We start from the raw sequence: 14,451 nt of genomic DNA, 5'->3' as shown, positions 1-14,451 counted from the left end.
CCTGCTGAAGCAAAGTAAAACAAAGATTTAAAGAACCTATTTTGTTGCCAGTAAAATGAACTGGGTGGGGGAGGCTGGGACTGATTATTTTTTAAAGATGCTACAGTGCTGAGGGGGGGAACACAGTCTTCCTTTACAGATCACAAGCATTGATTTGGGAAAGGAAAAGCTGAAACTCAATCAGCAAACCTGAAAGCGACTGCTCTGTTCAGATTGCTACACTTAAAGTTTTTAGAGAAGATGTACTAAATTTGTGCTTGAGAGGCTTTATCATTTTAAAAATAAACAAAATGAAATAAGCAACTTTGAAGTTGACAATATGTGAATTTCCTGAAAATGTACTGCTGTAATTTCCTAGCTTTTCAGATAGGACTCATGTCCTGTTACAGCTGCATCTGCTAAAATACAGAAGCCAAATGTACTGGTGGGAAAACTACAACAGGTTTATCCAGATGTTTACCTTTTCTTCATTTATTACTGCTGATGGAATGGGAAATCAGCTACACAGTACAAAATACAGTCAGGAATATTTGGGTTGTCAATAACTTTAGAAAACCAAGCTGAAGTATAAAGGATGGACAGAAACAACACTGGGTGAAGAAAGGGACAAGAGACTAAAGTGGGATCCGAGAAAGGGAAAGATATTCAAGGATCAGATTATGTTAATTTTAGAATTAAGCGTGGAATCGAGACCAGAAACTTGTCTTGATGACAGAGATCTATTTTTAACATTGCATAATTTATTATAACAAAACACAAGTAAGTGAAAGAAGACTTTGTAAGATACATCAAATCTACAGCTGATTAAGTTCAAAAGCAATATTCATGTTAAAATAATCAAGAAAACCTAGATCAGGCAACTGTCTAAGAATCCATATTATGCTGGATCTTACTAACCTTGGTATATAATTTCAGTCCTTCTATAGGCTGGAAAAGGTCACTGTAGGTGCCAAATAAGGAAAATTCACCTTATTATTGCTGCTGCTGAAAAAGAAACCTCTTTTTGGTCTACTAACCAGAACAAGACTTAAGAATTTAGGACAATTAGCAAAGACTTAGCTGTGTCTGAGGAGCCCAAGGCACCTAACAGTAGTGATTTAAGCCGCTCTGTAAGGAAGCACAGCGCTAACTATCCACACATTCATTTACAGGTGGGAAGAGAGCTGCAGAAAACAGGTATCTGCCATCACATGGGACATCTGGGGCAGAGCAGAATGCAGGTCTCACGTCTCTGCTCTCTGCTACATCTGTCAGAGCAATAGGCTTGTAAAAACGAAACGTTCAGGGAATGAAAGCAGCTTCAGGGATCAGCAGCAAAACGAGACCGAGGCCTCAAGATCTCCACGAGTACAGATTTCTACCCAAAGGACATCAAATTGCATAGAGGTCTGAGGACAAGAAAACTCAAGGAAGTTTCACTTTCATCACTCCTGATGTCACCAGACAGGTCCTGTTCCCATTTCTAGAGCAATCTCAGCGGCAGACAGAAATCTTTTTCTTAAATAAAAAAAAGGGAAGAGAGTTGCTGCAAAATGTTTCAAGATGCATGAACTTTTAGATTTAATAAAAAGTCATAAAACACCCCCAGAACTTTCCATGACAATTAAAAAAAAAGAATATATCCATGGAAAGAGGAGGGATATAGTTCCGTGATACAGAACCACACAGACTTTAAAGAAATTTCATTTTAAAAATTGGCTCCCAGGTGGTTAACTTGTATGTTCCATGCATTCAAAATTAAAAATGCTCATAAATCCAGTTGGTCAATAAAGACTTTGTTGTTTTTATGAGTCCCTAAATATATATGTACTTGATTAGAATCTCACCGGTCTATCAGGAACACGACTTTGTATCCAGGGAGTTTTTAAAACATGAATCATAGGGATTTTATTAATACAAACACCATGGAAAAACAAAGGAAATTAAACCACAAGACTATAAATGTCTGACTTAAACCCACTAAGGCAAGGAAATTAAGAGTGGAGGCTGAAAATCCATCCTGGTAATCTTTCTACAACTCACTCTGTTGCAGTAAAGAGCCTTGGATCAGCATGTGAGTTGGACATGCATATACAATACAGAGGTACCTATCTATTTGCATCTGATCTAGATGTACCTACCTATTTGCATGTGATCTACCAGCGCGTGGAGCGTGTGCTCCAACTCAGAGGTGAGGAACAGAGTGATAAACACGACCCAGGATTTTCACTTGCATTCAAAATTTCTTGGCTTTTGTAAGATTACAGTAAGTTAAGTGCTTAACATTATTGGAATGAGTTTTCTCTACATTAATTTAAATTGTCACGGTCTAAATTCAAGAAGAAGATTAAAGGCTCCTGGAAACAGGTGCAAAGATATACTTTAAAAGCAGCATTAAAATGCATCCAGGTTCTGGTTGACAGAAATTTCATTTATAATCCTGCATGCAGAATATTCCTGCCAGGAGCAGTACCAGTCTGAGCCAGGGCTGGATAAAGGGGTACATTCCCAGAAATGCCCAGGTCTTGCATACCAGTCACGCCACAACTCCTAGCCTAGTGGCCACGTCTGCTAGAGAGTAGTTAACCAATAGGTTTTGGTGGAAGCTTTGGGGAGGTGCAGACTACTTTTTTTTTCCATCTATTTCTTGGCATGCAAGTCTGGAAACTTAGACTCTGCCAAAACTTAGCCTGAAAAGTTTAAGTAGGTGTGAACGCTTTGATTTCAGAATTAATTTGACCTACATCACATCATTACTCCTCACTGATGTTGTTCCATGACCATCAGTAGCAAAAAAATAGGCACGTCTGAGATCTATTTTGAGTGGAAGTTAACAACAGAGCACACAAACATTAAGACTACTGCAATTCAATGTCTCTGACGACAGGCCTTTAACTTATGGGGCAGAAAATCCAAACAACAAATAGCTAACACACTGGGAGTGATCAATAAACAACTAGTAACTAATAAAGCCCAGAACCTTTCACACTCCCTCTGTGAAGGCAGCACTTTGCCACTGAACAAGATGAGCAATTGACATGGGGCCACAGCATTCCCACAGGAGAAGTCTTGTATGGTGGGGAAACCAACCAACCAACCAAGGCACAGCCCAGTAAGGTTCGTTCTGTACTACCTGCAGAAAAGCTGGTTTTGCCCTTTCTCCCAAAACCAAATGTTAGGCCTCCCAAATGATATGTTTCCTAGGAGATCAGAGAGAGACACAAAACCTTCTACCTAGCCCATCTAGGAATCTCTGCCTAGTACTTCAGTGCCCCTAAAAGATGGTTTGGCTGGGATACAGCTGCTTGCCTGGGGAAACCTGCTGCAGTGGCTGCCAGCCCACAGGCACTCCATGCATGCCATGGTGTGCTTAAGCACGCACAAATTTCTCCTGGTTTTTCCCCATGTACTAAAGTAGGGAGGTTAGTCTTTGGGGGTGGCTAACCCCTTCTTTGTGTGAGGGTGTCCTTCACAGCGACTGCATTATGTGCAGCACTTACACAGTGATAGCAGAGGCATATTTGGTTTGAGGGCTTCACAGAAATTGCTAGCGAGTGCAGCTCCTTTTCTCGGTTCTTGTCAGTCTTGTTCTGCTTATGTTAGTACACTGCAGAAGTACCTGGGAATAAACTATTCCTCTAAGTGAAACATCATTTTGATTATTACTGACATTGGTGCTCATTAAAATACATAAGTGAAACACTGCCTTTCTGTAGACTCTGAAAGCTATTTCATGTTACTTGAAGGGGAATACAAATGAATAGGGACTGCATCACTTTAGTTAAAAGAGGGAAATGTTCTAAAAAAACTCGAATTTGGACTCTAGATCAGTAGGCAATTGAAGTTTGTAGTTTACTTCTTTTCTGTCTCTTTTTTGTTTTTCATCTCTCTCTGATTTCTGATTTTTAAGGTGTGTGTACACGGAGGAATGGAGACAGAGCATGTTTACTTTGTCTGTTGCACAATTAATGATACAAATCAATGTTCAGATGAAACAAGATCTAATAAATGTAAACAATACTTTTTCTCTTTTTGTTATAATTGTCTTTACCTAACATTCATTTTGACTGATCTCCACATGAAAAAGCCTTTTTCGTTTTTTTTTTTTTTTTTTGCCATCATCTGTGTCTATTGTTACCCATATCAGTGCATTTTAATGGCTGTCTTCCAGTGCTCAAGATGTTTAATACATTTCCCCTTCATTGTAATGCAGCTAAAATATGACCTCCTGCTGTTTAAATAATGTAATTTAATGATTTCACATTTTCAGCCATGCAAGGTGTCCTTTCAGTGCTGAAGCCTTTCACTAATGATTTGGGGGAGATAGTTTGTTCTCATTTCTTTCAGAACTCAAGATTGAGAAACTGAGTCGGAGATAAATTATTGGCATCCACTTTAGGAACAGTACAATGTGTAGTGGAAATAAAACACACAGTTTCAGTGCCACAAAGCCAGAGTCTCCAACTTGTTGATTTCTTCAAGGTTCAAGTGTCATTCAAGCTCCATATCAGTGGAGACATCTGAAACACCGTTGTGTCATTCCTATGAGATGTAACATGCTTGGGCCAATCCTGTGCAGAGAGACTCCCAAATTACTATCAAGGGTGTGTGAGTGGCTAGAAGTGAGCTGGTAGGCAACACCATGCAAGTTGCTTCTCATTTTCAACATATATACTATACTAAAAGGATAGCGACTAAAATACATTAACCTTTTAGCTAAATTTACTTTGGCTGTCATGGGAAAGTGTATGATATGAGAAGACAGCCTTTAGCAGCTCCTCAGCACTGGAATACCTTCCCATTTCTCAATGATTTCCACATGAAATCAACAGGGTTAAAAATTCTATTAAGAAAACAAAACAGAACAAACTAAGCCCCCTGAAAAGGCATCTTTTCATTCAGATATACAGAAATATTACACTGGGACATAAAAATCAGATGGGCTTAAGGAGAGAATGTCTTTCCCTGAATAGCAGCTCCCAGACATTACTGAATACTCTGAGATTAAGCAACTGCTAGTCCCTTGGAGAGACTCTAGAGAAGAATAACTGAAATTTAAAAAAGAACACCCTCCCTTCAAAACCTCAAGAAACCTGGGCTGGCAAAAGAGACGCAGAAACTCAAACTGTTCAGCACAGAGAAGTTTTCTGAAGACAGAAAGTTGAATATTGATCAACACCAGTTTGGACAGTAAGATGAAGGTTGGCAGATTGTTTTCTGCTCTAAGTCAGTAGGGACAGGCCAAGAAGCAATGGACTAAAATCTGCAGACAGGCAACATATTGTCTTGTATGGAACCTGCCTCACTTCTTCCCTTCTCACAACCTCACTGTTGTTATTGTGACACCTCCAAAAATTTTGCTGGTTAGGAAAGCATGACTGTGTTCCAGCTGTAATTCTAAAACACGCTGAGGGGGAAACAGATGTGTAAATCTGGGGGGACAACAACTTTCTTGGATGGTTTTTATACTCTTATCTTCAGCGCCTTTAATGGATTACAGTAAAAAGTTATGGATCTGCACTGTGTTCAGGGATTGCTGTTTAGTCAAAAGCAGATGGCTCTATTCTGACACCAACCCTCTGGCATCTCAGTAAATATTTCTTCTTTGCATATTCCTTGTACATATGAAATTTGTATAACGTGAGCCAGGGAAAACCTAATTTTCTACGTTTCACAGCAAGAATTTACACATTCACCTTCCTTCCTTCTCTTCACACACGTTTGACTTACTTCCACAAGGGACAGATATTGTGTAGCAGTGTCTATAGCAAAGAGCACAGCATAGCAAACAGAAAATAATCAAGTACGTATCAAGAAAAGCAGTTTTGAAAGAGGCTTAGTCTAAATCTCTTTTCACTTAAAGCAAAAAAATTCCTATTGACTTAGCGGTGAATCAGGGTCATACAGCAACTGAACAATTTAACACAAACACATTTGGAAAAAAGATAAATCTTACTTATAAGTAACTGACAACTGAAGAATAGGTAATTTCACTGAATAAGTTATACTGTGTGAGTAATTACCATATCATTAATCGCTCCATTTTACCACTGTCTTGCATTTTTAAAGAAACTCTTGTTTTCTCATTTTAAATACTTAACATCTCCCTGATGATTCCTATCATTGAAAGCTCATTTCTCTTTCCACAAGCAAGGGTCTACTTTGTTTTATCCAGTCATCCTGAGCTCTCCTACTTGCCACCCTGAACCAGACCTAAAAATCCCCAAGAAGAAGATCAGTTAAGTATATCACATATGTATATGTGGATCACAAAACATTGATCAACTTTAAGTATGAATTCAAGTACTCCATTAGATCAGAACTTTTCTGAATTCCTACATTATTCAGAAAGTCTTCAGGGTGTTGTTTGAGTTACCTGGATAGGGTAGTTTGTGTTGAAGAGGCTTAGAGGTTTACTGAGGAGACAAGAAAAATAAGACATGAAAAGACCCAGCTCACAGGAGCTGTGGACATCTATGCTTGACTCTGCTGGAAATTCAGGGACATTCCTGAAAGCATCACAAGTCCCTACAGTGCCCCCAGCTGTCTAGGCTGACCATGCCACAGTGAGGTTTAAGAGAGACAGAAGTTGATGAATATGGTCTGACTTTGCCCAAAAAGCAGGAATTACCAAAACTGTGTTGAGGCATAGGCTTCTATGTGTATGCTTATAAAAGTTCTGGCTACAAAACAGAACACAAATTCTGTGATTATCTTTCAAATAACTAAAAAAAAAACAACCCAGGGACCAGAAGTCAATCAGGTTCAATGGAACTGATGATAGCAGACAGCTAAAGATGTTCTCTAGAAACACAGCACTCTCACCTGACCCCTACCTTCAATCACACACATTGGGTAGTGGGCTATGCAGGAAACAGGAGATGCTTACAACTGTGATTCAGGGCTCTCAAGAGCTATCTTGAGCAATTACTTCATTTCCTTGTGTATCAGTTTCACATTCAAATACTGAGGGCAGTGGCACTTAGAGTATCAGGAGGGAAGGGCAGAGAAGATGACAAACAGCAACACAACTAAGTTAATTCATGGGTCCTCTTCCCTTCAGCTGCTTTATGGAAGGTGTGATTGCACCCGTGGACAGGGAACTGCACCTGATGCTCCCACAAGTCCCTGCTTGATCCCATGCTTCTATCTAACAGTAAAGACCGCAGAGGGAACCTTTTCATCTGGTAAGGTCATTGCTTGCAAAATTTATGTGGCAGCAGAGTTACACCTTTTAGCTAGCAATTAGACACCCATGGCTAAACTAAAGAGCAAAGGTTGCCTGCCTTAATCCCCACCCTCCAGCTCTGCAGCACAGGGAGAATAAATGACGTAAGAACTGCACGAGCTTATGTTTATTTATAATACTACATACCCAGCAACTACAACCTGGAGCACTCCAGAGTAGAAGGATACATTTTTATAATGCCTGTTTCTTCATTAAGTTTTCATCATCCACCTACGCTAAAAAGCCACTTCCCCTTCACTTTGTTATAGCTGCTTTTACCCGCTCCTGTTCCTGCATTATTTTTTTTAATCTCCAATTCCCTACTTTACATGCACTCTCAAATTTTAAACAAGCAAAATTTGTGCATTAGTGTGTCCTTTTCATCTATGATTTATGAATGACAGGTTCTTCGGTGCAGCTTAATGGTATGAGAGAGACATTATTTTAAACATTAAAGTGAAAACCATTTACAACTATGATAAGAGAGGTCTGTTGACATTAAACTTTAAAACATGCACAAGGTGAAGGGAAGTAGCTGCTCCAACAGGTGAGAGTACTATTTGTGTCGTTTGTAAGGAGTTTGTTCAACACATGAGCTGTCTCTTCCTTTTCTCTGTTTCACAACCTGTAGGATTTGATGCTTCAAACAATTCATCTGGTAATCAGCAGCCACCAGAGTTTAATAACTTAAAAGTACTTAGGGTGCAGTGCAGAGTATCCATTTAAAAAAGTTACTGTTCCACTCAAGGAAAACTTTCCTACCATTTATATCAACAAGAAGTAGAAAATAAATAAACTAAAATTCTATTTTGATACTACCTGCTCACATCTTTATCACTTTCACACTGAACAATCACTTCCTTGCCATCCTCTTCCACTAAAACTCTACAACTCCGTTGTACAGATACTGTCTAATACTTATCTTGCTACATGTGGTGCAGTTCTGCTCAATAGCATCTGCTCTCTGAGAAGCAATCAACATAATTAAGAGTAGTAAATAAGTATATGTGTTTGGATTGAGTACTGTCTCTAGCAGTGTAGACACATTGATTGAACTGCAGAGAAAAAAAGGGAAGAGCAGGGATCTTGTAGAACTGTTTTTCAGTCTGATTTTAGGCCCCAGGGAGAATGCAGCAGGTATCTTAGGGCAGAACTGTTGCAAACACAGTCCACGTGAAACAACAGGGAGGATACACACAGAGATGAATTTTTTGCTTGTGACTTTGGAGTCATGTAACTCCCTCAACAGCTTGGATGAGGATGGCAGAACCTTGTTGATAAAGCAGACCTCTCATGGCAAGAATAAGAATGCATATTTAGAGCACTAATGGCAGCTGAGAAAACTCTTGATTTTATAATAAAAAGTAGTTTTAAAAGTGTTTTCCATGCAATAGTGTGTTTTTAGTTGTCCCTATTCATACAGCTACCCTAATCAGCAGTGGTGGAACAGAATATGTGTCTTAATGCTGCCATGTGAAATTTTAAAGTGAACTGTAAGGAGCATTGATAACTGATAACAGAAAAGCCTAATGAATCCTACAAGCACTTTACATTACTGTCCCATAGAACCCAAGACCCAGCTTCCAATTTGTTTTTGTAAAAACGTAAATATCTCATAAGTATTTCTCAAGTATTCAAAAGCAATCCAAGTATTAAATATCAATAGGCATTAAAAGCAACATTCTGTTGGAAAAAGAGATCCCTCAATTTTAAAGAGACAAAACAAAACAAACAGGTAAATGAATCTGCTAGAAAAAAGGTAAGGATGACTTACCTTGTAGATTTTGCAATGGCAAAGTCATGATGCCTCCTGCTGCAGCTGCTGCTACCAGCCCTTGGATGTTGGTGAGATTCGCTGTCGGGAGGGTCAGGACGAGCCCTTGTTGGCCCCCCAGCTGCCCAGCCATGTTGAAGGGAATAAGGATGGGCTGATTCAGGGCTGGAGTGCCTCCTGGCATCACCCCTGCCACTGCTGAGGCCAACTGTTGGGCTGTCAGTAATGGCTGGAACAGAACACAGACAGTGAGCCTCCTGAACTGCTCATGGCTCGGCCTTGCACCCTGACAACTCCTCTGGTTTGGGGTCCCCTCGTGTTCCATTCCAGATATGCACCACTTCCAATATCTTAAAGCATGCACCTTCACCAACATGAGAAGTTTTGACAAACTCATGGGGCTGAAGCTGTAAGCCTTGAAGTCATGCAGCATGGTAGCAACCTTAGTTGAATCTAGACTGGAAAATTCATCACGTGTGCACCAAAGAGAATTTATGGCCACACAGAGGTCTGACTCAAGTCAGCCTGTAAGCATCTAACACCAACATTTCCCAAATTTTCCCAGTCACTTACTGATTGGTAAAAGCAGAAAATATTACAGTAACAATTGCCAGAAACGATGTGGACCTAGACGGACCTGGGAGTTGGAAGGACATTGAGTATCTTCTTAGTGTGGCTGAACTTGGGCCAAATTGTGAAGTGGTAGGGAAACCTTTTAAAATGTTACACAGTACCATATTGTCATGCCCACATTTTGCTCCAAAGAAAATAAATACCTGGTGTAAAAGGTAATAAAATGCCTTCACTAATGCAAGAGCTGTGTCTGACAGGCAGAACTGTCAGAGCCAATAAGGTTGCATTAAAGTTACACAAGCTTTTTAATATTAAATGATGATATATGTTTTTGAAATAACTTCTATGAGAAATTCGTATAATATAACCTCCTAAATAGGCCAAACTGCTAAAATTTTATTTTGGAAAAAAAAACATTTAAAAAGCCAATGTTTCCAGCCAACTTCTAGAACATGGACACGACACATACATGCTCCCTTTTTGTAATTTTAAATGCAGCCAAACAGAATCATATTTTCTACATTACACAGATCAAAGACAATCAATTGCATTTATTTACTTTTATCAAATTGCACATCTTGATTAGTCAAAAGGAAAGACACTGACCTGATGCCCAACAGGGAAGGCAGGATGGGACTGACTGGGTGGGTGCTGGTCTGCTGGGCTCGTGTCAGGCAGCACTGTGTTTCCTCTGGCTTCTGAAATCCAAAGAGCAGACTGACTTTAATATCAAGCCTGGGGACTGCCACATTACCTTCTACTCTGATGTCACATAACATCAAGCTGAAAATGATATGTTAAAGTGCTTTATCAATAACTCAAGCACTCAAATCACTTATCAGCTGCATAAATTATGCTAACATTCATTCAGACCAGCCAACTCATTCAAGGAGCTACAAAGATCTGACAGCAGTGAAACTGAAGCTATCATCAACCCAGCTAATGTGGGTTGCATTATACATCCATTTACATACAGGACATGAGCACTCCGTGTGTGGGAACTGCATTTTTTACGCTCAGGTGAGCAGCAGCCATTCTAATTTCTGAAAGCAAAAGTTATCTGAAAAACAATCAAGCCACATCTACTTTGTATCTTAATAAAGTATTTTCTTTTTGGCAGTTACTGAGGCAGCAAAGGCTGTACAACGTGTAATAAAAAGGCACTATGAAAGCTGAAAACAGGTATGCTTCAAAATGACAGCTTGTTTCCTAAATTGCATGTGGGGGGCAAGCAAAATTCTGTGAAACCAAGGATTTCCAGCATTTACTGAGGTGATCAATATCCAACAATTGAACCATATGCTGGGCACTAATGACTTGCTAAGCACAGAACACAGTCCAGCCCTACTGGATTTCGCTGAAGTCTGCAACACAGATTTGAAAAGGAAAGAGAGAATTAAAAACGTCCTATCAGTTGTATGAAGCTACCAAGATGTTTGCAAAACTATGTCCAGTCCTCCATTTCCTCTGGGTGAAGGACTTGCATTGATTCTCAAAGTTTTTCAGTGCTGATGGTATGACCAGGCCCCCAGTTATCTCTGAAGCTGAAAGAATGACAGCTAGTATCAAAAGTAGCTGCAAGAACACTGTGGTCTCTTCAAAAGAAAACCATGGTACCTGGTTGGTACAATAACTCCTGCTCCATTAGGGTTTTTTTTCTGATGAGCAGTTGAAATTCCTTTCTAAGTAAATCTTAACAAGAGGCTGTTTTCCAATGTTTGTCTTATGAATAGCCAGAGAAGATAATTCAGAATAAGTTTATTGGCACCCCCTGGCACGGTAAGGAAAAAGGACACGATTCTGTCATACTTATAAATTTTAAAGAGGGTATTATCAGCTCATTTAAAACAAATTCTTCTATATATTCTCCAAAGGGACAGACTTATAAATAATGGAAATGGGGGGGGGGGGGAAACTTCAGCACATTAAGGTACAAATAAAATTGACTGCTACATATTATTCAATTGACTTCTATCTCTACAGCAAAGTGTCAATCATAACAGCATTTTAGAATAGGATTAAACAATAACTGTGCAGAGTTATTATACAGAAATCTGAAAATCTGATTAATTTGCAATATTTTTGTGGGGTCTCAAAAAGCCGGAAATGGACATTGCTTTGGCAACACTTACAAATGGTCTATTGAAATATCTGATTTGGAGCTAATAAAAACATACAGGCTTGCTGACATTTTATAAAGTGAATTCTATAAAAAAATGTTTGGCATTTTAATGACCACTGTCATCTAATAACGAGAATAAGCTGACCTGCTGTAATTGGTGAGGACTCCAACAATTGCCTAATAACATGCAAACAGAGACCCACTCACTGAATTTTTTATGTGCAATTTACTCATCTGAGATACTTGAAAAGAAAGAAACGTAACTAGATATGGGAGATTCAATGAAACTCTTTCTTTCAAATCCTTTACAATCCTAGTGCTGCTGCCATTTGTAAGACCAAAGACAGGTTTTCTTCAGTATCCCTATACAAAATAAAGAGCTACGTTACTAAACACACTTCTACCTTTGGTAATTTCCACATATTGTTATGGGGTTTTTTTAATCTTCTCATCACAGCCATATGTATAAAGTAATATTAGATCAAAAGCTCAATACCAATGAATATATCACTCCCCATTAAGATCAAATCCTGTAAATCAATTTTGTTTATGTAATTTTAAGGGCTGAGGATTTTGTCTTTGTGTATGATTTAATTAATATTTAAACAATGTCCTGATAGTCTGTCACATCATTAAATTGTCCTCTGAAAGCTTTGGAAAAAGAACAAAACTGGAGTCAAATATTCACTACAATTAGATTTTATTGCAATTACTATGGCTTGAGGTCTCAGAAAATAAATAAGAGGTTTTTAGGAAATATGCCTGTGCTTTAGTATTTTTTTCCATGGTGCAGCTATCCCAGGAATGACCGTCTTCTGTTGTCTGTACCCTCAGGATTTTGCAATATTTCATCTCACAAGCTGTATGTACTACAAGTGGGTTATACAGGACCATGAAGCCAAAATTAATTACACTGCTTTCCCTTTACATTACACTAATTGGAATCCCTTAGGACTACACTCCTTTCATACTGTCACTCATCCCAGATGCTGGATCTTTCTCTTTCAGTGCTCAGATGCTCTGCCTGCTGCTCCTACCTCACCTCCACCCTGTGCTGGCTTCCCAGCACAACAGCACACACACCTTCACCTGCACGAACCTGGCCTGACGTGGCACCCCACAGGAAATTATCCACACTCTATTCTCAGACCAAAATCCTCACACTTCCTTTCATGCCCCTTCTAATCTGCTTGCTGTAACAGTTGCTCAAGAGTCAAGGTTTTTTCAAAAGGCAGAGGAAAACCTGCCTGCTGGGCTGGCAGTGAGTGCAGTGACGTGAGGATTTCAGGGGTAAGTTTGCTGCATCACACGGTGACAGCATTTGTTCCCTCCTGTACAACAGCTTCTTGAGACAAACAGGTCAAAGCTCCCAGGAAGGCAAGCAGAGCACTAAACTCTGCCAGAAGACTACTTCTCCTTTTCTGCCTTGCAGCGTTGACCTGGTGGGTTCCTGATTTCAGAGGAGACTCCTGAAGAGTCGGGAAAGCTGTGTCACAGCCACTATTTCTGATTCAGACTCATTGCTACTAAGTTGGAAAAAATACCTTCCTTAAGACCGTTGCCCAAAACTGGCAGCACAAAATTCCCTGCATTGTTTTTTCCCTCTGCTTTACTGCCTTTATTTGGGAGTTTATTAGTTCCAGACGCTGGAATGACCTCTGCAGGTGAAATATTCCCCAGTCCAAATTCCAGCCCTCGCTAACAGAAATGGCCTGTCAAAATCTAGCCCAGATTTTCCACTTGTCCAGATCCAGGCCATTCCCTCCTGTCAGGCTATCCTCCAACACTGCTCAGCTTTCTATCACAGCAAGGGGTACAGTGGCAAGGAACTGGGAATCCCAGCAGTCCCTACGGAGCTGGGGAGCTACCAGCAGCACCTTCTCTGCTCTCAGCCAGGCTCTGGAGGGATTGCAGTCTCGTTACACCTCTGATTGCTGGTAGAAGGCAGTAACAGGGCACCTACTCTGGAAAGAGAAGTAATTCCCCTGAACACCATTTGCCTCAGCAGGGAGCTAAGACTCCTCCTAAGTGGGTGTTTGCTCAGCAGTACCGTGTGAACAGGAAGGAAACTCTACTGCCATGGTATGGCCACAACTGCAGACAAGGCTTTAATATTTAATAAGCAGTATTCATCACATGTGATTCATCATAAATTAATTATAAATTATATAATACATACACTCACCTCTCATCCCACCAAGGGGCTGGAAGGGCATGACACAATAAAAAATTGAAGCGCACTGTAAACATTGTAAAATAACCCTCTTAAAACAAAATATTATTTAAAATAAAGCTAAGAAACACAAAGGGAAACTTCTTTTCCCCTTATCAAAACCAAAACAAAATATAAAATCTCCCAAACCAAGCAAAAAATCTTGCTGAACAATACCTGGTTTAAAATTGGGAAAACCACAAGAGAAACATCAGAAGGAAAAAAAAAAGTTCACTTCCCAAGGCCTCCGAGCCTCACACAAAATTACAACTGTAAACACACTAGTTATAAGCAGGCTTTGCAGAGTTTGCTTCCTTTTGGTTCCTCACACATCTTCAGCAACAGCTCTGCCTGTTGTTGTCTCCCTGTGAAGGAGGGAATGCTCTGATCCCCACTTCACGAAGGAGCAGAGCATGGACAGAGGGGCTGGTTGCAGACCCTCACGTCGGTGCTGCTCGGGCACCCAGGTCTGCTCAGCTGCAGCCACGTTGCTCAGGAAAGCCTGGGTCTAAGCACAGAGCTGCTCCGTGGCTCCTCGGCTGCCCCCGGGGTACCACAAACAC

The 14,451-nt window shown here is 40.0% G+C and overlaps 1 protein-coding gene across 1 annotated transcript in view; it reads right to left on the bottom strand.

Annotated features, from left to right (window-relative positions):
• Positions 1–14,451, bottom strand: part of POU6F2 (POU class 6 homeobox 2) — a 251,975-nt gene that overhangs the window by 170,744 nt on the left and 66,780 nt on the right. The window contains exons 2-3 of the mRNA XM_008936210.1: positions 10,161–10,252; positions 8,982–9,210 (exon numbers count right to left, since the gene is read on the bottom strand). Of these exons, the coding sequence (XP_008934458.1) occupies positions 8,982–9,210; positions 10,161–10,252 (321 nt within the window). The remainder of the gene's footprint in view (positions 1–8,981; positions 9,211–10,160; positions 10,253–14,451) is intronic.

Source organism: Merops nubicus, unplaced genomic scaffold (assembly GCF_000691845.1).
Source record: "Merops nubicus isolate BGI_N331 unplaced genomic scaffold, ASM69184v1 scaffold2750, whole genome shotgun sequence".
In the NCBI taxonomy this organism is placed as follows: Eukaryota; Metazoa; Chordata; class Aves; order Coraciiformes; family Meropidae; genus Merops; species Merops nubicus.
Note: the sequence above shows the minus strand (reverse complement) of the source record. Positions and strands in the feature narration are given on the sequence as shown.